General features: G+C 35.8%; 5 protein-coding genes across 6 annotated transcripts; 2 read left to right on the top strand and 3 right to left on the bottom strand.

Moving 5' to 3' along the window:
• The first annotated feature begins 4,467 nt into the window (after positions 1-4,467).
• On the top strand, positions 4,468-5,736 carry LOC109132547 (F-box protein At2g38590-like). Its single transcript, XM_087509560.1, has one exon. It carries the CDS (start codon positions 4,477-4,479, stop codon positions 5,734-5,736), a length of 1,260 nt encoding a protein of 419 aa, XP_087365686.1. The 5' UTR covers positions 4,468-4,476.
• A 2,262-nt stretch (positions 5,737-7,998) lies between these two features.
• On the top strand, positions 7,999-11,840 carry LOC104782280 (TOM1-like protein 6). Of its 2 annotated transcripts, XM_010507161.3 has the most exons (9): positions 7,999-8,570; positions 8,755-8,833; positions 8,923-9,021; positions 9,116-9,229; positions 9,571-9,860; positions 9,967-10,048; positions 10,131-10,216; positions 10,331-10,624; positions 10,709-11,840. In XM_010507161.3, the coding sequence occupies exons 1-9, from the start codon at positions 8,452-8,454 to the stop codon at positions 11,571-11,573; spliced, it is 2,028 nt and encodes a 675-aa protein (XP_010505463.1). In that variant the 5' UTR covers positions 7,999-8,451; the 3' UTR covers positions 11,574-11,840. The 2 variants fall into 2 exon arrangements, with proteins under 2 accessions (XP_010505463.1, XP_087367821.1); XM_087511695.1 differs by lacking the exon at positions 9,967-10,048 and having other exon boundaries at positions 8,179-8,570.
• A 337-nt stretch (positions 11,841-12,177) lies between these two features.
• Positions 12,178-14,863, bottom strand: LOC104782278 (alanine--glyoxylate aminotransferase 2 homolog 2, mitochondrial). The gene is made up of 7 exons (XM_010507160.2): positions 14,437-14,863; positions 13,476-14,021; positions 13,210-13,386; positions 12,893-13,118; positions 12,700-12,813; positions 12,533-12,619; positions 12,178-12,447 (listed from the first exon to the last, which is right to left on the bottom strand). The coding sequence occupies exons 1-7, from the start codon at positions 14,677-14,679 to the stop codon at positions 12,404-12,406; spliced, it is 1,437 nt and encodes a 478-aa protein (XP_010505462.1). The 5' UTR covers positions 14,680-14,863; the 3' UTR covers positions 12,178-12,403.
• Positions 14,864-16,444: 1,581 nt separating this feature from the next.
• LOC104782276 (peroxidase C3) lies at positions 16,445-18,325 on the bottom strand. Its single transcript, XM_010507158.2, has 4 exons — positions 18,015-18,325; positions 17,657-17,848; positions 17,395-17,563; positions 16,445-17,012 (listed from the first exon to the last, which is right to left on the bottom strand). The coding sequence occupies exons 1-4, from the start codon at positions 18,240-18,242 to the stop codon at positions 16,549-16,551; spliced, it is 1,053 nt and encodes a 350-aa protein (XP_010505460.1). The 5' UTR covers positions 18,243-18,325; the 3' UTR covers positions 16,445-16,548.
• A 1,763-nt stretch (positions 18,326-20,088) lies between these two features.
• Positions 20,089-22,100, bottom strand: LOC104782277 (peroxidase 22). The gene is made up of 4 exons (XM_010507159.2): positions 21,700-22,100; positions 21,340-21,531; positions 21,078-21,246; positions 20,089-20,647 (listed from the first exon to the last, which is right to left on the bottom strand). Exons 1-4 carry the CDS (start codon positions 21,925-21,927, stop codon positions 20,187-20,189), a joined length of 1,050 nt encoding a protein of 349 aa, XP_010505461.1. The 5' UTR covers positions 21,928-22,100; the 3' UTR covers positions 20,089-20,186.
• Between the last annotated feature and the right edge of the window lie 1,132 nt (positions 22,101-23,232).

Raw genomic sequence — 23,232 nt, 5'->3', positions numbered from 1 at the left:
GTATAAAAACTAAATGGAGAAAAATACTTACAAAATTTGGATCATCTTCTAGTGGTGATTCATTAAGAATATCAAGTGGAGTTTGTGTTGATGAGAAAGAGGTAGAAGTCCAAGCCTTTTCCCTGTGTTCATTATAAAGGTCCTTCAAGTTCTGCACAACAACTTCGACCTTTTCTTCAGAAGTACTCGAATCCAGTTTGTGAAAAGCTGATTGAAGAATTTGCACCTTTAACCTTGGATCTAAAATAGCTCCCATAGCTAGAATGATACTATACTGATCCCAATACTTATCAAACTTCAACTGCATCATTTTAGCCATCTCTTCCACTCTCAAGTCACCACAATCTGCATAGTCTTTCAAAAGACGCTCAATTTTCCACACTTGTAGAAAATACACATTAGCAGTAGGGTATTTGACCCCTGAGAAATAAGTAGTGATGGTACTGAATGGCTTCAAGATTTCACAAATTTTCTCTCCTCGATCTCACTCATCTTCAGAAGGCAAGTTTTTGTAGTTTCTGTCACATTCTTTCAAACTACTAAATGCCTTACGGAACTTTAAAGCTCTAGCAAGCATATCATATGTCGAATTCCAGCGTGAATCAACATCTAGAGATAATCCAGCACCACCTCTTATCCCAACACTCTCAACACATGCTGCAAATTCTTCTCTCCTAGAAGTAGATGCCTTGACAAACCTGACACTCTCTCTAATATTTTTCAAAAGATCAGCAGCTACATCTAAACCATCTTTCACAATAAGATTCAACACATGAGCGCAGCATCTGACATGAAAAAACTTCCCTTCACATAACAATCCATTACCACTAATCATTTGAAGACGATGCTTAAGGATCTTCTGCATACTATCATTATTCGTAGCATTATCCAAAGTCAAAGAGAAAATCTTCTTCTCTAAACCCCACTCCTTCAAGCAACAAAGAATTTTAGTAGCTAATTCTTCACCTGTATGAGGAGGTTTCATCTCACAGAATGCTAGAATCTTGTTGTTTAAGTTCCAATCATCATCAACATAATGAGCAGTCAAACAAATATACCCTGTGAGAGTGCCACGAGCTGTCCACAAATCTGCTGTACAACATACTCTTCTTTTAAATTCTGCAAAAACCTTTTTCAGCTTTTCTTTTTCCAATTCATATCTCTTAAACACATCATTCCTAGCAGTTTGTCTACATATAGGCTGACAGTTTGGATTCAAGTACTGATCTCTAGCTCTCACTTTCTCATATTCAACATACCGGAAAGGCAAATCATGGTATACTATAATTTCACAAACCATATCACGATCTACTTTGTGATCATAGTGACTTTTTGCATTCAGCCCTGGAGGTCTCTTGGGACAAATTTCTAAATGACGATTTAATGATGATGTTCCCTGACTAATTTCAGTGATTAGCTTCTTATTACAGTGAACGCAACGACCTCTCTTTTTTCCATCTGGTCCTACTCCTACTGGTTTATACTCTTTCCAAACAGAAGACTTTAATCGTTTGTTAGAATCAAATACCGTAGGGTCTGTATCAGTAGGCTGTGTTTCACTTGCTCCTTCAGCATCATACTCCACATCCACTTCCATGTATTCATTCTCTGCATTTAAAGCCGCCATTGTTTCTAATGTTTGAGAATCCATCCTAAAATAAAACCATATCAAAAACAAACAAGAATAATGTCATATTGTCATTCTCAGACCTCATAACTCATCTCTACAAACACAAAAAATAACATTCAACAATCTAAGCACAACCGATATGTGCCTTTGTTTATGTTATAATCTCAATCTCAATCACATTGTCAACCAAAATACATGCAACAGCAACAAATAAATCACACATGCAACGGCAACAAATCAAAACAATGTTTAATATAGGCAAAAATTACTACTACTTCACAGAACAATTTTCAAAAAACAAAAGTGATTAAGTCAGAACAATTTTTCTTCTAAGTTAGAATTTCTCACCGTGTAAGCACAATCTTTGAAGTAGAAGTCGAGAGCTTTAGGCTTGAGATCACACACAAAGAGCAGCTGATACAATGAAGTTTTGAATTCTGTTCAACAGCTCTGCCTTCACGGAATCTGGTACTGAAGCTGCAAACACACACAAAGAACATCAATAGAAACAAAATTCAAGATTACTAACTCAACGAATCAGCGGGACATAAGAAACTGGTTTTTCCATGTTCCGCTAAATCTTAAATGAACTCATCCGTTTATCTTTTTTACCTCTGCCTTTTGGAGTGATCACTCGGATCAGTTCATCAACTGTAACATCTTTTCTCCCTTTCTTCTTAACATGCTCCCTGCATTCCCAAAAGAAGAGCTTTCAAATGTAAGCTAATCCACCAAACAAAAACCAACTTCTCAAACAAAGATAGTTCACTTGTTCGAATCCAATTCAGTTAACAGTACAAAAGAAAAAGCTGAAAAATCTTAGCTTTGCATCATCAACAACAACAACAACAATTAACCAATTTCGAAACTCTTAAACCTCAAAACATAACTGAGACTTCAGAGGAAACTCTTAGAATCAATGATGCCTCTTCACTAAACTTATAGGCAAACTAAGAAGCTTTAACAACTACACCAACTTTGGACAGTAACATTAACAGTCTACAACAGGAGTAATACAGACAAATCAAATGATTCAGCCAAAAAAAAACAAAAACAAAAAACTCAGAAATGATTAGAATGGTACCAAATTCAAAATTGTGTAAGCGTTAACAAACAAAATGTAGGCAGCACCGAGACGACAATGAAGGAAACAAAAAAATCTGTGATACTTAAAGAAGATTCGAAAAAAAAAAAAGTCTTTTCACTTTTGTCTCTTTTGCTCACAATGAGTATGTATTGCTGTGTTTATCAAACCAACAAGAACAACGACGAGAGTAAACAAATCAGAGGAAAGAAGGAAAAAGTTGAGATTTTTAAGAAGTGGGTCAGGAGAACTTTCATCTCATCTTTCCAACCACACTCGACCAAACTTCATTGTATCAACGAATACAAAAGACGATCAAACCCAACAAAATACGAAATCGTAATTGAACCACTAGAAACCCTAATTTCGGAGTTGGAATAGCAAAATCAGGCCGGCGTTAGAGAAGAATCAAAGGGGGAAACGCGAGCTTACCTTATTATGGATCGGATCCATTGGATCCCTTGATCAAAGTAACAAAGACGATCGCTCTCTGGGTTTTTACAAATCGCTCTCTGGTTTTTTTTTTCTTTTTAGAGGAACGTTTCGATAATGTAATCGGACAAACTTTTTTTTTAACATTAACGAATCTAATTAACTTTTTTTTTTTTGAAGTCTCATGGGTACCCATAACCCAATAAGATAAACCCGAATAGGACTCTCTAAAATGGGTACCCAAACCATTTAAAACCCATAAAATTTTAACATAATAATCAAATTTTTGGGTTTCTTATTTTTCATGGGTCCCGGGTACCCATCGGGTTAAAACCCATTCTTAACATCCCTACTTGCCGCATTTGAAAAGCTATTGAAGAAGCAAAATCGATATTGGTAGGAGGATGCTCAAAAGGAGAAAAAAGGGATGATCAGTCTCAATTTACAAACGGGATGATGCAGTAGAAGGATATATTGCTTGTTGTGGTAGTTGAGGTGTATAAAAAAGATATCAAGGGCTATGCAAAGACTCCGCCCTAAGTTTGAGTACCCTAAAGTAGATCTTTTGCTTATTTTTCTAAAGATTTTTCTGAGTCATAGACAAGCAACTTTCAAAGCCTAATTTTACGTCAAGAAGACAATATGCTTTTCAATCACTTGTGTTGCTTCACAAATCTTTTCAGTTTTTCAAGCGGCTATAAAGACTATTACGATTGATTGAGAGATGAGAGAGAAGAAAAAGAAGACATGAACTTAGAAATGAGAAAACAGATTACTTATTTACATATCTATACGAGCTGTTTAAATTTCTCCGACTCTAGTAAACTTCTCAGAGAATTCAAGGTGATTGAGAACTAGATGCAATGTTCTCACGCTGAGAGTGTTTTAGCTACGGTTTTAATAACGAATCTGTAACCTTGTGGCGTAGGCTAGCTAACCAGTTATGGAGTTGGAAAGAGCTCATTGATTGTGAATCTTCTTAGGTCTTCCATTGCGTATTTCTGCTTGAGATTTTCTATATTTTCTAAGGAAACTTGACATTCAGTGCCACGATGAAGATCTTGCCATTTCACTATTTCAGTTCAACAGCTAGCGTAAATAAGAAGATAGAGACCATAAAGCTGGAAGCTAATAGATTAGCTTCAGCATTCTTGTCTCGGGTATATAACATCAGTAAAAGCCTAACTAGATCCTGAAGCCCACGATTGGCCCAACTTTATTTAGGGTTTTTTGTGTATCTTCCATTGGTTGTGTGTGTATACTCTCATTACCCTATGCCGCAAGAAATCAGAAGAAAGAAAAAACAAAACCATTGTTGCAATTTGAAACAATGACGACGATGATCTCCAATCTTCCAAGGGTTTTGATAGAGGAGATCTTCTGTAGGGTTCCTTTGAAATCTTTGAGAGCAGTGAGACTTACTTGCAAAAGTTGGAACACTCTATCCAAAAGTAGGAGCTTTAGGAAGTTGTACATTGGTAAAAGAGCAACAAGAGAAGAGGAGTCTATGATGATCGCGATGATGAATTTCGATCTTCATTCAATGAGGTTAGTCTTCGACGACGTTGATCCATCAATAAAGTTTAAACGTAAACCTAGTCGTCTCTTTGACAAACAAGTCAAGATATCTCAAGTCTTTCACTGTGAGGGTTTATTGTTATGCATCTTCAAAGACGACGATAGTAAGTTTGTGGTTTGGAATCCGTATAGCGGGAAAACAAGGTGGATCGAACCAAGATACTCTCATCGTCCAAAGGGATGGGACAGGGCCGACAGGTTCAGTTATGCTCTTGGATACGAGAATAAGAAATTTTGTTCTGGCGTTAAATTCTTGAGGTTTATAGATTATTTCAACAAAGCACCCGAAAACCAATTTTTTTGGTATGAGATATACGATTTTGACTCTGATTCATGGACAAGTCTTGATGTCACTCCAAATTGGTGCATAATGTTTTGTTCCCTTGGTGTTACTCTCAAAGGAAACACTTATTGGTGTGCTATAAAGAGGAATTCATATAATGATAGTGATCTTGTCGATCACATAATCTGTTTCGATTTTACAAGAGAGAGATTTGGACCGCTTTTAGCTCTACCATCTAGCGTTTGGGATCATGAATATGAATATGTGACTTTATCTTGTGTTAGGGAAGAGAAGCTTGCAGCTTTATTTCAGCACTGCGAAACAGAGTGGAATGAGTTTGAGATATGGATTACGACTAAGATTGATGTCGAAATGGTGTCGTGGAGCAAGTTCTTGAGAATGGAGACGGGGACTAGGCTACATGATCTCCCACATATATATGAAGGTTTCTTCATCGACGAGGAGAAGAAACTCGCCATGGGTTTTGAAGATGAGTATTATCGCAGAACATTTGTCATCATTGGAGAGGCTGGATACGTACGAAAATTTGATATCGGGGTAGATGTAGACAGAGAATGTTGGCCACATGGGTGCGGCTCTTACGTGCCAAGTTTGGTCCGAATCAAGAAACCTGCACGAGGCAAGAGGAAAAGACAAAGCAGTTTAGAAAAGCGTCGGTTTGATCAAAACAAGTCGAGACTTGAAGCATTTGAAAAGTTAGGAGTCTAGAAGCATTCTGTAGGAGTGAAAGGGATGATTAGTCTCAGTTTACACAAAGTTTTAGTTTATTTTTATTATGTTACTAAACTTCTACTATTTATTTTCTCATTTACTTTATTTTGGCCATGTACCTCAATGGATTTGGAACAGAATCTGCTTTCAACTACTCTTGTTGCTCCACAAATATTTTCAATTGAAAGATTTGCAGATTGGGTTACCTTGATTAGTGATTACTGTAAGAAGCCTGTTTTTTTTTTTAGGTTGCTATATAGATTATTCCATTGAGAGAAACTAAACTGGTTTGTTATGAAAGTTTTTTTTCGTTTATTGAACTTAAAGGACAGAGACAGACAAGAGAGTACAACAAACAAAGAGATGTAAACATACTGTTGTAGCTTAACCGATTTTACCATGGTAAACCACATCTAATCCGGATATGATAACCAATATATGTTGAGACGGCAATGCGACTGAGTTCATAAATTCATATCATGTTTCATGCATGGACTAATATTAAATCGATCTTTATTTTCTCCAGCATGTAGAAGTATTGATCTTTTTTTTTATATAGTGGATTTTGTATGTGAAATTTAGGAATAATTTGTAAATTTTTTAAAATTAGCAATGTTGTCAAAATTAAATACTATAAAATGCTCATCACATTTACCCAAAAAATACAGTGAGTGAAAATTCCACATATTTAATTTTCAATCAATAATATTTCCACTAATTATTTTTTAATCAATAATAGTCAGGAAAAATATTTAAAACCAATAAACTATTTTTAGTCATTTATATTTAAGAGAGATTATCAGAAAAAATCATTGTAACTGTTTGAAATTATTAACTTAAAAAACAAAAATTATAAAACCACGTATAGTCTTTATAAAATGGGTCTAGTATATCAAAATGGAGTACACATGTCTAAAGTTTTTAAAGAAAATTATTTCAAATGATTCTTTTCCTCTTTTATCTTTTCTTTTCAAAGTACTAGCACCAATTAAAAAAACCACATGTCACTCAATTGTAGATAAAAATGTATCACAACTTTTTATTATATACACTTTCAAAAAAAAAATTTTTTTTATCTTTTTCTTATGTTTTGCTCATAATATGCCTAAACATTTCAAGAACTGAAAGATATTTAAACAATTATTCACAATTTTAAACTATCTTGTTTGCGTTATCTATCAAGATGATGTATAATACATAATATACAAGAATATCACATAAATGATAACATATTTTTTTTAATCAAAATTTGGTAATAATACATCATAAGTTTTTTTGGTTAATGTGTTTTTTTTCGCTTTTGCTATTTTGGTAAAAAAAATACAGTTTCCTTGAAAGAAACCCTTTTCTCCTTTTCTTAAACCCTCACTTGAAACTAGTAGATTATATTGCTTAATCAAGAAAAATTACAACTGCATATCTATCTAACTTATTACAATTAAGATTGAGCTGATTGTTTCAAACTTAATCTGAGGGTTACAAACTGAAGACTAACTTAAAGCAGAAACTAGAGAGGGTTACAACTGAAGACTATTTTAATGTAAGGACTCGAAGTTGATGAAAAACTCCATTGAGAGGTTGTCATCATCTCCAAACTCCCATTGGAGGAGGAAAATCCTCCATTCTCACCTCCTCCATTCTGATTCTGGAATCCTCCTCCTTCATTCTGGTTCTGGAATGCTCATTCATTCTGGTTTTGGAATGCTCTTCCATTCTGAAATCCTCCATTCTCTCCCAAAAAATACAATGAGTTAAAAATACATTTACTCAAAAAGTATAGTGAGTTTAAAACCAATAAACTATTTCCACGAACTATTTTTTAATCAATAATATTCAGAAAAATATTTAAAACAATAAATTATTTTTAGTCATTTATATTTAAGAGAGATTATCAGAAAAAATCATTGTAACTGTTTGAAATTATTAATTTAAAATACAAAAATTAATAAACCACATATAGTCTTTATAAAATGGGTCTAGTATATCAAAATGGAGTACACATATCTAAAGTTTTTATAGAAAATTATTTTAAAATGATTATTTTCCTCTTTTATTTTTTCTTTTCAAAGTACTAGCACACCAATTAAAAAACCACATGTCACTCAATTGTAGATAAAAATGTATCACAACTTTTTTATTATATACGCTTTCACAAGAAAAAAAACCTTTTAATATAATACACTTGTTTGGATAATTCTCATCCAACACGTAAGATAGATATAGACTAGTATAAAAACAACATTAAAAAGGGAATTATCCACCCAAAAAAAAAAAAATAGTCTTTAATAATTTTAACGTTGACCATATTATAAAGACGCGTGTTGTTAACGCACTAAATGAAAGAGCGTGGAGCGGGAAAATAGAAGGAAGGAAAAAAAAAAAAAGATTTTGTTTCCTTTTAATTTTTTTTTGTTGTGTGTGTGCTTTTGTTTCTTCTTCGTGGAGATTAGAAAAGGAAAGAAAAAAGAAACAAAGGCTTAAAACAGCAAAAAAAAAAAAGCAAAGATTCCTCTCTCGCTGACTTCGTCTTCTCTCTATCTCTCTCTCTATCTCTATCTCTATCTCTCTCTCTCTCTCTCTGCGCTGGCGAAGAAGAAGTTTTTCTAGGGTTTTTTTAATTTCAATTTTGTCTCTCGCGAGCTGTGCTGGGGGAATTTTATTATTATTCTTAATCGGAGCTCTCTTTTGATCGGGTGAAAAAAAAAAAAGGATATGGCGTCGTCTTCAGCTTCAGCGACGGTGGCCGTTGATAAAGCTACCAGCGATCTTTTGTTAGGTCCTGATTGGACTACCAACATGGAAATCTGCGATTCTGTCAATTCTCTTCACTGGTAATTTTAATGTTCGATTTTGGTGTTTGGAATTCTCGTTTTTGATTTGTTGTTGCTGTAATTAGTTGATGTCAGGCTACGGTTACATGCAAAATTGGGATTTGGTGTTGTTTTAGTTCTTTGATTTTGTAGTTTACTTCGCATCTGCGATTAACGGTTTTTGCGTCTATTTGATTTTGATCAGGCAGGCGAAAGATGTTGTTAAAGCTGTTAAGAAGAGGCTACAGCATAAGAGTCCTAGAGTTCAATTACTTGCTCTTACGGTATGATGTTTTTGGTTACTCGGCCGATTTGTTCTGTGTGTCGTTTTTGGCTCTCCTTAACTCTCTATGTCTATTCTTCTGTTACTTAGCTTTTGGAGACGTTAGTGAAGAACTGTGGAGATTATTTGCACCATCAAGTTGCAGAGAAAAACTTATTAGGGGAATTGGTCAAAATTGTGAAAAAGAAGGTACTTTTTCTTGTTCTGTGTTTCTATGTGTGTGTGTTTCCATAGTGGTGAATTGGTGATTTGTTCGTATTGCTGATGATTTTGGACTTTATAGGCGGATATGCAAGTTAGAGATAAGATACTGGTCTTGCTGGACTCTTGGCAGCAAGCTTTTGGTGGTCCAGAGGGCAAATTCCCGCATTATTATTGGGCATACGATGAGTTAAGGGTGAGTTTCTCTCTTGAAACTGTAATACTTATACCTATATACATTTATGGTCACCTTTGGTGGACATATATACTGTTTGGTTATTGTTTGTTCTAAATTATGTTAAGTATTGTATATTGGTAGCAACTAGCAAGTCTTGTATTTGTTGCCACTACTCTTTTTCGCCCAGTGCTAAAATGTGAAAGTAAAATGTGAAAGTTGAGTGTTTATAGTTGTGGAGTCATGTTGCTCCGTGCTTTTATCTTCTTCAGATCTTGATTTATACGGCAGTTGCTTTACGGTTCACTGAGATCTCATTTGCATGATATTCTTATTCTAAAGGTTGCTGTTACCTGTTGCAGCGTTCTGGAGTTGAATTCCCCAGGCGTTCACCTGATGCGTCCCCTATAATAACACCACCAGTGAGTCATCCACCCTTAAGACAGCCTCAGGGGGGATATGGAGTACCTCAAGGTGGTTATGGAATACCTCAAGCTGGCTATGGAGTACCTCAAGCGGGTTATGGAATACCTCAAGCAGGTTATGGAGCACCTCAAGTGGGTTATGGAGTTCCTCAAGTAGGTTATGGAATGCCCAGCGGTTCGTCGAGAAGGCTTGATGAAGCAATGGCAACTGAGATTGAGGGCTTAAGGTTAGTGGATTTGTTAGTTCAATATGATGTCGATGTGGACTGGCAGTTTTAGATTTCGTACAAATATTTACACTATCTCAATATTCTTGTTTTGGTTAAATTGTAGTTTTTCAAGTCTTGAGTCCATGAGGGATGTGATGGATCTCTTGGGCGACATGCTACAAGCTGTGGATCCCAGTGATCGTGTGGTATTGAAACCTACTATACAGCTATATTTGTAGGTTTGGGGATGAAATGAATTGCTTTACCCATGGTTTTCCTGTTATGTAGGCTGTGAAAGATGAAGTCATTGTTGACTTGGTCGAGCGTTGTCGTTCCAATCAGAAAAAGCTGATGCAGATGTTAACCTCCACTGGGTTAGTCCTCTATTTTAGGAATAACTTGGTATTTAAATTTGTTAGAATGTGTAATGATACTGTTGACTTGAGAGGTTCCAAGGTTGTGCTAAACATCCTTTTGTTATGTGGCAGGGATGATGAACTTTTGGGTCGGGGACTTGATCTAAACGACAGTCTTCAAATTCTGCTAGCTAAGCATGATGCAATAGCTTCTGGTACTCCTCTGCCAGTTCAGGCTTCTGGTTCTCCTCTGTTACTTCAGGCTTCTAAACCTGGTGATTCGAGCCCTAAATCTTCTGAAGCTAAAGATTCGAGTTCCATAGCTGGTTCTAGTTCCCCAATACCAGCCACTGTGTCTACGGGGAAAAGCCCAATTGATGAAAATTACGAAGAGGAGGAAGATGAGTTTGCGCAATTAGCTCGAAGGTCTGTCTTACAAATTACGATTGGATCCAGCAACTGTGCATATCATAAACTTAGTATTTGACATATCACTTTGTATTGTTTCAGGCATTCCAAACCGCCAGCATCTGTGACTACAGACCCCACCAGTTCAGAGTCTGATAATGCTGCAAGCAATGCTCTTGCTCTTGCTCTGCCTGACCCGCCTCCTCCAGTGAACACCACAAAGGAACAAGACATGATTGACCTATTGAGTTTGACACTGTCTACACCGTCAACTCCACCGCCTCCATCCTCTCAGCCTTGTCCTCCTCCTCCCGCTGTCTCAGATCAAAACACCCATATCTATCCACAGCCTCGACCACAGTTTGATAGCTATGTTGCTCCATGGGCACAACCTCAGCAACAGCAACAGCTTCCAACACAGCAGGGCTATTCTCAAAATCAACAACATCAACAACAGCAGGGCTATTCTCAACATCAACAACAGCAGGGCTATTCTCAACCTCAACAGCAACAGGGATATTCTCAACCGCAACAGACACAGCAGGGCTATACTCAACCGCAACCGCAACCGCAAGCACAATTCCAGATGCAACCGTCAACTCGACCTCAGAACCCGTATGAATATCCGCCTCCACCATGGGCTTCAACATCAGCGAATGCTTACTATACTCCACGGGCTAATGCAAGTGCGTCATACACAGACACATCGGCCGAGAGATCACTGCAGCAATCCAACTCATTCCCCACAAGAGCCGGAGATCCCCAGGCAACTTCAACTGCTAGCAATCCAGGAGTAACTGTAGGACAGAAGCCGTTTGTTCCATCCTACAGATTGTTTGAAGATCTTGATGTGTTTGGGAGCGCAGATGGGAAGCATAATAAACCGACGAACAGTAGTAATGGTTCTCAAAGCTTGTCTAGGTCTCAGACGCAGCAGAGTATGATAGGAGGAAGGAAAATGATTTAACAAAAGTGTGGGTGCTTCGTATTTTCCATTTGTGAATAGATGGTGTACATTTTTATCCCCTTGTTTGATTTTAGGATTTGGTATGACATACTGATACGCTTTGCTGAGACCAGGAGATTTTTTTTCCTTTTTTACTGTTTCTGTTTTCATACCCATTTGTGGAGTTGTGTGAACTATTATTGGTTTGGGGATAGAGTTATAACAGTTGGGAACAACAATTCATGGAATTGGGAGTGGAAATGGAACAATAGTCAGTTTCTAGTATTATTTATTGGACTGCTTTGGGTCTTTTTAACTCACTCTCGACCTTTTAATAGGCTACGGAGACTAAATGCTCTGGTTTTATCTGTGTCACATCATAGTTTCAGCATTCATTATATGCACTATGCAGTATCAGATTCTTCAGTCATTCAACATCAGCTTTTCCGTTTTCAATCTCTAGTTTTCTTGGCACAGAAAACTATAGTTTGTTTAGGTACAATTTATTTTGCATCCAAACTCACATACTGTCTGTTTTTGGCAATATGGACAAACAATTCCAGATATTGCATCCAAATGAAAAAAAAATAAAGAAAAACGAACAACCACGATGACAAAGATGCGATTTAAAGGTTTCTAATTATTTGACTTTATTTTAACGCAAAAAAGTTGTGATCATAAAGAAAACATAGTGATTGAGAAGCAACGAGATGTTGGCTCATCAATCTTTTGGTCTTTTGTAGCATAATCTTACAAGCATACTTCACCACAACTTTTTTTTTTATATATATTTTTACCACAACTTACTAAAGACCATATATCATAATACCATCGATCACTTTTCATTTTCTTCACATCTTCGACATTGAGTAGTCCATCGCTTCCACGAGATAATCTGCCACAAAGAAAAGAGAAATTTAATTATTGTGTTCATTTTTCTTATATATTCCTTTTTATCAAATAAATGAAAGGGCACAAACCTGCGTCATCCTTAGTGAAGCAGAGAGGTGGTGTGATTCTAAAGACATTTCCAAAGTAGCCTCCTTTTCCAACCAACACTCCCAATTCTGTAAAAAACTCAAGAGACAAATTAATTCACAATTTTAGTACTAGCTTCACCGGAGGAGACAAGTGTAGAAACACCAACCTTTCATTTGATCCATAATGTGCAGAGTCTCAGCGGCTGCAGGAGTCTTAAGCTTGCGATCACTCACCAGCTCTACTCCAAGCATCAGTCCTCTTCCCCGTACATCCCCAATAACTACATAGACAAGTATAAGATAACACAATGAGGCTAGTTTAAAGAACAAAGTTATGAAGAGGGAGAGAGGGATATTTACTTTCGTGCTTCTCTTGTAGCTGAACGAGTTTATCTTTCAGATAAGAACCGACCATTGCTGCATTTTCCTGAAGCTTCTCTTTCTCAATGACCTTCAGAACAGCGAGACCAGCTGTAGTAGACACAGCATTTCCACCAAATGTGTTGAAGTAGCTACGGCGAGTCAATACTCCTGCTATCTCTGGAGTTGTCACAACAGCTCCCAATGGAAACCCGTTCCCAATTCCCTATTTTTCACAACATAAACCAATTAGCTAGAGATTACACAATAAAGATAGCTTGAATGCAGAAGACACTAAAGTTGGGACAAACTCTAACCTTTGCCATGGTTACTATGTCAGGGACAACATTGTGAGCCTCAAATCCCCAAAAGTTACCAGTACGAGCGAATCCTGACTGAACTTCATCCGCAATGAACAATCCTCCAGCTTTCTTAACAGTATCGTAAGCTGCTGACAAATAGCCCGGAGCTAGCTCCACAATCCCTCCAACTCCCTATTCACATTTTGCATTCACTCTTAGTTCTGATCTGTTAACACTTAGTATAAATATGAGATTCCAGCAATAGTCAAAGGTTGATTTACCTGAATAGCTTCGAAAATAAAGCCAGCAATGTGTCCTGTGGTGCCATATTGAATGAGATCTTGCAAATCCTTTGCATACTTCTCTCCATCAGAACCAAACACACCTCTATAAGGATCCGCGTTCACAGCATGATGAACAGCAGTCTGAACCACATTAAACTTCCACAAGCTCTGAGCAGTAGCCCCCATTGTTGCAGCCGCATTACCATGATACCCGTTTCGAACCGAGACAATATCTTGACATCCAGTATACAGTTTAGCCATCATGAGTGCCAACTCATTAGCCTCTGTCCCTGAGTTGGTGAAAAACACCACGTTTAGATCACCAGGGAGTTTAGAAGCTAAAGCCTCAGATAACTCAGCAATGGCATGGTTAAGGTAAAGAACAGTAGGATGCTGAAGTCTCTTGATTTGTTCAATCACTGGCTCCACCACTCCTGGATGACAATGTCCACAGTTCACAACTGCAATCCCAGCAAATGCATCTAAGTATCTCCGACCACTCTCATCAAATAGATACTGCATCTTCCCATCCACAATGTTCAACTGCAACACATCAATACCAAAACAAACAAACACACATCAATACAAATAGACAAAAAAAAATGAATATTCTATTTGTCACTAGTCAATTTCAAAGCCTGCCAAAAAAAGATTCAACATTTATGTTTTTATTATAATATTTTAATAGATTCCAATTCCATTGTTGATCAAGAATATTCGGATAAGAACATCGTAGTCTGACCCAATTTAAAAATCATAAAAAAGTTTAGCTTTTTCCGATGAGTCGATCAATAAAGTTTCAAGCTTTTTCCAATACGATCAATAAAGTTCCAAGCTTTTTTCGTCATTATCAAAAACGGAGATCAACAACACCACAAGATCATGAAACCGAAGAGTTCCTACACAAATCAATAACCAAAAAACCAAAATGATGATTTCGAAATGGGATAATATGTACCGGTTTGCGATAAAGACAGGGCATGGAAGGGCTGAGAAACTCCTTCCTTTTAGCAAGGATAACATCGGGGGAAGGGCCAGAATACGGCGGAGGAGTGTAATCAAACGGAGGAAGCCTCGCCTGAAATTCATCAGAATCCTTAACGGGAGCAGCCGCCGTGGCCTGAGACGTCGTTGAGAGGCATCGTCGCCAAAGGGAAACAGAGATGTTTTGCACCGATCTTTTCGCCACGAGTCTCTGCATGGTCTCTCTCTCTCTTTCAAATCTCTCCGATGATAATAGTTTTACAGAGAGAACGACACTGTTTCGATGGTTACAATGATGTGTGAGAGACAGAGGAGACGGATAGATGTTATTTATATAGAGAGGACTCTGACTCCATTGGATCAATGCTGATGACGTGTTTCCAGTGTATTGAGTTCTACCGAACTTGATTTTGTTTTACATCATGGTCCTTTAACTTTTAACTTAATTACCTACTTATCTAAATGTTACCCTAAAGTATAAACATTTAGCCCTTAATTGAATTAAAAATGTTTTAAAACTAGAGTTTAAAATGTTTGGGAACTTAATGGTAAAATCTAAAAAATTATTGTTGTTAAAAAATATCTGAGATTTATTTCCGTAAATGACATTATCAATAAATCCAACGAATGTTGACTGGCGTAACAAGATATTAAAGTCCAGAATTAGTAAACAATTGAAAATACATTTCATCTAGAAACAAATTGCCCAAAAAAAAAAAAATTATATAGAAACAAATTACTTTTATAAGAAGGTAACATGCCAAAAAGAGAAAACAAAATCAACAGAATTTCATTTTTCTTATAGTATCAAATAGTACAATTTTGTTATACAAAATATTCATTAACCTATGTATACAGTTTTATAAACTAGAGATTTTTGTTATCTTTAACAGAGCTTACGTTAAGGTGGTTCCTCAAACCGCTTTTAGATTTTTAGAAAGGCTAAAAGTTTTAATGCAATTTTTTGGTTACAAATTTCAAATACACTAAAAATAAAACGACCAATCTCTATAACAAACCCATGTTCCAACTCATTTTCCTAACTTCATGATAGACCTATACAAATGTATAAGTAAAATACTAAATACAGGTTGTTTCGTACGTAGACAGCTTTATATATATAACAAGTTGTGTAATTAAGTAAATGTTAAATCATATAGTTAGTGTACGTATTCGGTATTGTACCAAAACAAGTAATGCATTTGGTAAATGGAATGGGTGTCATGTGACTGATCACCTACGTCCCTACGACACTATTTGAATTTGTTTATCATTTGATAACTACAAACAAAGGTTTAATCATCTATCGTTATCCCTAAGATTGGACAAATATTTGTCTTTCCTTTTGAAAATAAATCATCTATCCCAAAGACAAAGATCATAGACATATATAATGTGTCTTTCCTTTCTATAAACGCGTATACAAAATCCCAAAATAGTGGCATAAAGTTATATAAATACAAAGTATGGAGGGACCATAGGTTTGTACGGTGCACGTGCTTTCAAGTTTATGATGAAATGCGTCTTAAGTATTGTTTGTCCCATTTGCACCCAAAAAAAAAAAAATTGTTTGTCCCAATGAAACCTACAATTGTAATCAATTCGCGTAATTTTTATTTTATTTTTGCAATAACTAATGCGTCTGATTACATTAAGATATTCTTTAGTGGCGTGGGTCGAGATTTAAATTGTTTTTTGTTTGCCGTGGCCCGTGAGCCAACTCACTTGAACGTATGAGTACCAAAATTATGAACTTTGTCCCTCTTATCTTTATCATCTCCGCCTGACTAGGATTGAATGGAGATTGGAGGAGTTGATGATGATGTAGCAACCAAATCTGCTTACACATTCTTTTTTTGCTGTTTTCCTCGTTTGGGCTTATATTAACACCACGTATTGTCGTATCATTGCATTATGAATTCATCCACCTTTTTAGTACTCATAAAATCGAATCAAAGGTATCATCAACTAATAAGACCGAATTTCATAAATCTCATAACTAGTATGAACTTTATTTAGTCGAAATGTTCCCACGCATTTTTATACGTTCTTACATTATCCATATATGTATCCCCAACATGCATAATCAAATAGAACTCACAACACCATCGTCGTTCTCCACAACCCTAATTCTTCGTGAATTCACAACCCTACAGTTCTGTCTTATCTCACCTTGAGTTCCAGTCAAAGGTCTAAGATTACCCATCCTGATCATTGCCTCAACGAATGCTCGGAAGAACACGAAGGTGCTGCTGCTGTATTGGTTTACTAGTGGGATCGTATCGGCTCCTGGAGTAGAGAAGAGTTCTTGGTCACTCTGAATCAGACCTTTGCCATTACGAAGGTTGGTGTAGTATTGACTATCGAAAGCGTTTGGAGTCACGGGATCGAAGTTGACAAGAACGGTGCCGTTTCCGTTTTGAGGGCACAATCGACGGAGTTCAGTGAGGTAAGTTGGGTTCAGAGATGGGTCTGGTCTGTTGGTTCCATTGAAGTTGTAAAGACGAGGTGTCACGAATTGGCACTGTGCTTTTCCAAAGGTGTGACCACCTACCATTTTGACAAATGAAGGATTATATATACATTGTATGTTTTCTTTTCAAAGATGAGTCATGTTTTTTTTTTACCAAGTCATTTTTTATAATTAAAAGTGACGTGGTATATATTTGTTTGAGATGGTTTTCTATAAAGTCTTTTGTTTTTTTTCTCAAAATCTAGCAAATAGTTTTATTTGATAATTATCACTAGATTCAGTTTAATTTAACAAATATTGTAGTACAAACTTTTATCAAAGCCAACCAAACCATTTCTAAGAAAGTATAAACTGAATAGTAACAATTGAAGTTAAGCATGCATTCTATTAAAAGTTCGAGTTAAAACCTTTCATTATCTTATATAGATGATATATATTGAAACAATGCATGAAAATTACCAGAAAGAGCGACTAGATCCGAGGCGCGGTTAAGGCCAACGTCAGCAAAAGCAGCTTTAAGTTGAGCAAGAGTGAAAAATGGAGAGGGAAGAGCTGTATTAGCCAGGTCGAAGAAAGCTTCTACGCTGTCTCTCCTCCCCAACGGTACCGGCCACCATGGACCTCCCGACTATAGAACAAAAAACATTGACGTCAAAATCATAATATTTTCGATTAGTTTCATCTGAGCTATATAAGTTATCTACGCATATCAGTTATATACCAAAAGCACTGATATTTGAGAGGCGATGGTGAGCATATCTGCACAAGACACCGTTCTCGGGCAAGCTCTCTCAAGGGATGCTTTCATTCTATCTATGACATTGAACCCTCGAACCGAATTTGCGTTTGGAGCAGCATCTTTCTCGGTCCGGAATGATGTGGAATTGTCTAGCAAGATCGATGCATCACAACCCTACAATAACCACATATATATTACCTATCCAAGATGCTGCATGATTTACTATTCATATATATGGCTTTTAATCTAGCCTCTACTTCTGTATATTGGTAAATGGTACGTAAAAGTAGAGGCCGTGGATTATTTTCGATAACAAAAAAGATACGTGTGAAGTTCTTACTCGAACGAAGCAGTCATGGAAGTGAAGACGAAGGATGCTCGCGGCAATACGAGGATCACTCCGCAGTTCATCGACGATGGTATCCCCAATGATGCTGAAAACAGATGGGCAAGTCCTGAAGTAGAAGTCAGGCCTCAACTGAGCATTAGAGTTTGATGCTTGAAGCAGAAGGCAACCCAATATTAGAGCTCCCATAGCACTGCAAGAAAATGAAGGTGAAAACCCCATATTTTAAGAAGGTTGATGATTTGAGTTGTGAGTTTGGATGATGAGTTAGCTAAGGCCTAGAAGGATATTATATAGAGAAGCTTGAGTCTTTTTTATATACTATTTTAGACTATTAGGTATTGTGTTTAAGAAAAAATACTATTACGTCTTGTTTTAAGGCCATGTGTTTTACTAGAGTGGTTGAAGGATTAATAATAGTTAGAATTGAAAATAAAATAACCTATTATTTCGACGTGATATCTATTCTTTGCACATATATAATTAAATTTGTTGGTGTTTGGTTGTATTTGTCGGACGCTGTGAAAAATCAGGTAAAATTGAAAATTTTCACCGTAATTACGACTTTTTATAACTAACTCCACACATTTTTTTACTTGCTACAAATCGACGTAATCTTTAAAGAAATGGTTCTTATCAGTTCCGCCTATATATAATCTTAAATATTTCTAGATTTATGTTTGATAAATAATTTATAAACGACACAGTTTTCAACAATGGTAGGAAAAATGAAAACCGGACGATACTGAAATCAAATTGGGGATTCATTAAAAAAAAAAAAAAAATCAAATTTAGATTATATATGTAGGGTCGGTAAAGTATGGTTGTTGATTCATATCATGTTGTAATAAGTGTACGATACTATGTTTATTTATTCATGTTATACATACGATATCACATGCATGTTAAACGTAAGTTATGTCCATGCATGTAAAACTTATCATATTATCATGTTGTAATAACTATGTTTTTATTTATATAACTACTGGTTTTTATTAGTGGCGTGTGCTTGTTAATATCTGAATTTTAAAGAGGATGGATATTTGTATCTTTGAATAAGGATAACTTTGAAAAAACAAAGAACAAAAAACAAAAAAACAAAAAAAAATCTAAATCGGCGAATTAACGCCAACGTATTCTCTATCCAAATTTATGTTATATCGACGAATGCCAACATTTACTAGTTTTTGACCTGATTTTTTTTTGAAGAGCGTTAAAAATCATGTAATGTTATTCGATTATTATGTTTGATGAAAGATTTGTGCTAAGACTACTGTTTTCCATTTTACTAGTATTTTGTGACTTTACTAGATCAGACTCCAAATGCGCTATGTTTCTATTGAGTTTTTGATTTTTTTTAAAGTGTTTTTACTTTTTATAAACATGCATGTAACAGATGAACTACGTGTAATACAGATCAGTGAATAATTGAGTTGGTTGTGGTTTCGAAGGAATGTTTTAATTTTTATACATGGGGTACATAATTGGATATAAGACAAATGAATATATTTTTTTTTCTCGTAGAACCTTCCTACAAAAGGATTATCTTTCCTAATTAGCAAACATTTTCGGAGTTCAAAAAAAAATGAGCAAATATTTTCTCAACCTACTTTCCTATTATTTGATGTTTGACGAAAAAGGAATCATTGTGTTTTGTCCTTCTCTTTCCCGTGAATACCGTAAATGTAGTCTTAGAAGCCATCTTCACACATGGATAAACTATACAAATCTTGCCCAAAATAATTTAATCTGAATAAACAAAGTTACCTAATACATATATCAATTCCATACGAGTCCATTCCATATGCTAGACTTTATGGTTAACCAAAGTTGACCTAATCTAATACTTACGCTCCTTGTCTTTTCTTCTCATTATAAAAAAAAAACAAAGCGGACAAAAACTAAGATTATATATCAACAATTTATTTGAATGTATATTATAAATTTCGACGTGATGTTATATCAAAAGTTACTTCGGTACATATCAGAATTTGAAGTGTTATAAACAATTCATCCACTAAATAGTAATTATAAGAAGATCGATTCGTACGTGTAATTATCACCAAAGTCCATAAAGCTCATAACTCATGAGAACTTTTATTTAGTAGAAATTGTTCTCACACATTTGATACTTTCTTACATATATGTGATATATCCCCGATATAATCAAATAGAACTCACAACACCATCGTCGTTCTCCACAACTCTAATTCGTGAATTCACAACCCTACAGTTCTGTCTTATCTCGCCTTGAGTTCCAGTCAAAGGTCTAAGATTACCCATCCTTATCATTGCGTCAACGAAAGCTTGAAAGAACACGGACATGTCGCTGCTGTATTGGTTTACTAGTGGGATCGTATCGGCTCCTGGAGTCGAGAAGAGTTCTTGGTCACTTTGAATCAGACCTTTGCCACTACGAAGATTGGTGTAGTATTGACTATCGAAAGCGTTTGGAGTCACGGGATCGAAGTTGACAAGAACGGTGCCGTTTCCGTTTTGAGGGCACAATCGACGGAGTTCAGTGAGGTAAGTTGGGTTCAGAGATGGGTCTGGTCTGTTGGTTCCATTGAAGTTGTAAAGACGAGGTGTCACGAATTGGCACTGTGCTTTTCCAAAGGTGTGACCACCTACCATTTTGACAAAACATTAACGTTTAGATACATTGTATGTTTTATTCAAAGATGAATCATGATTTGTCGTTATACCAACTCGTCTTATAATTCAAAATCACGTGCTCGATGACATTCGTATTTGATTTTATTTTCTCTCTTTATAAATTTTTTATTCGATCGGTCATTAAAAAACAACAGCTAATGGTCATGTATTTCAAGCAAATTGGTTTTCTTTACTTAACTCATGTTAACTACTTCTTATGCCTTCAAAAACTGTTTAAATACTATATATATTGTGCTAAGAGCCTAAGTTCCTTTTAGGAAAATAAGTCACCCCATTTCAACTTTCGAACTATTATTGTAAATTTATTAGATATTTGCTCCTTCAGTTGTTATTTACTTATTTATATATACTATATGATAGTAAAACAGTTGAAAATTTTACCAGAAAGAGCGACTAGATCCGAGGCGCGGTTTAGACCAACGTCAGCAAAAGCTGCTTTAAGTTGAGTAAGATTGAAAAATGGAGAGGGAAGAGCTGTATTAGCCAGGTCGAAGAAACCTTCTACGCTGTCTCTCCTCCCCAACGGTACTGGCCACCATGGACCTCCCGACTATTTAAAACATTAAACATTAACGTCAAAATCATGATATTGTTCGGTTAGTTTCATCCGAGATATATAAGCCATGTAGGTATTTTTATATACCAAAAGCACTGATATTTGAGAGGCGATGGTGAGCATATCTGCACAAGACACCGTTCTCGGGCAAGCTCTCTCAAGGGCTGCTTTCATTCTATCTATGACATCGAACCCTCGAACCGAATTTGCGTTTGGAGCAGCATCTTTCTCTGTCCGGAATGATGTCGAATTGTCAAGCAAGATTGATGCATCACAACCCTACAAAAAGCCATATATATATTACATAAGATGACGACATTATTTATTAATTCAAAAATGACTTTAATTTGAGGCTCTATTCTATAGACGTTTTATGTAAATGGTATGTAAAAGTAGATGTCGCCTTGGATTTCTTTAATAAGAGATAAGTTAAGTGTGGGTCTTCACCCGAACAAAACAGTCATGGAAGTGAAGACGAAGGATACTCGCGGCAATACGAGGATCAGTCTGCAGTGCATCGACGATGGTATTCCCAATGATATCGAAAACAGGTGGGCAAGTCCCGAAGTAGAAGTCAGGCCTCAACTGAGCATTAGAGTTTGATGCTTGGAGCAGAAGGCAACCCAATATTAGGGCACCCAGAGTACTACGAGAAAATGAAGGAGAAAACCCCATATATACTTTCAGTAGGAAGACGGAAGATATAATAGATGTTTCGAGTGTAGATGATGGTGAATTAGCTAAGGCGTAGAAGGAGCATTATATAGAGAAGCTTTTGAGTGTTTTCTTCTATAGTCTTCTAGACGACTATTAGATATTGTATAGTTTTTCTCTCTCTTTTTGAGACTATTAGGTATTGTACCAAAGCCATGTGTTTTACTAAAGCTAGAGTTGTTGAAGGATTAATCGTAAATCCTAAAAATAAAAGTATATTAACCGATTCTTTTGACTATGCTGTCTAATGTCTATTCTTATTTGCACATAATTTTTAGTTTATTATTGCTTGGTTGTATTTGTCGCGCGCTGTAATTTTCTTATAACTAACTCCATACATTTTTATGGCATGGAATTTTAACTTACTAAAGTATCTGCCTATATATATTCTTCTTTCTAGAATTATTTCAAGACATACATGATTCCTTCTGAGAATTGAATTCGCATTATTGGGGTTGATAAGTAATTTATATATAACCGACACAAGTTTCAACTGTGCTACTAAAATTGAAATTGTACGATATTGAAATCAAATGTGGATTCATGTAGGGTCGCTAAAGATATGGCTGCTGAATCATGTTAAATGTAACTTATGTCTATGTACAAGTTATAAATAATATCATCATGACATCATGTAATAAATATGTTTTATTACTGACGTGTTCTTGTTGATCTCTGGATTTTTTGAGAGGATAATTGTATCTTTGAAAAAGATGCATGGAAAACATAATATGAAAAAAGCGATTTAAATCTGCGAGCGTCAATTTTGTGTTATATCGACGAGTGACAACATTTACATAGGTAAGATCCATAGAGCCTTTTTGACCTGATAATGTTTTGAGAAACTTACGCTTTGATAAGTGATAACCAAATTACACTAAAATACGATCAAACCATAAATCTCTTGTAAACCTCAATAAGATTTATGTAAATTCGTGTGTAATTTGACATGTGATCAAATCTATCATTAGTTTCAAAGAATGGAACTTCTTGTCCAGCTTATCTACCTCCTCAGTTGCAACTTTTAATTGTATTATACTCGAGATAAATGATGTTTACTCGTAGAACCTTCCTAACAACGATTGTTTTTCCTAATGACAAATATTTTCGAACTTTTTTTTTCCGTAAAAACCAATGTATCTTCAGAAGTCACACACACCATCATAAACCGATAAAATAATACAAATCTTGTCCAAGATAATCTAATATGAAATAACAGAGTTACCTAATACATATATCATTTCATACGAGCCCATAACACAAGAC

Source organism: Camelina sativa, chromosome 4, assembly GCF_030686135.1.
Source record: "Camelina sativa cultivar CO46 ecotype springtype chromosome 4, ASM3068613v1".
Classification (NCBI taxonomy): domain Eukaryota; kingdom Viridiplantae; phylum Streptophyta; class Magnoliopsida; order Brassicales; family Brassicaceae; genus Camelina; species Camelina sativa.
This window is presented reverse-complemented; position numbering and strand designations above follow the sequence as displayed.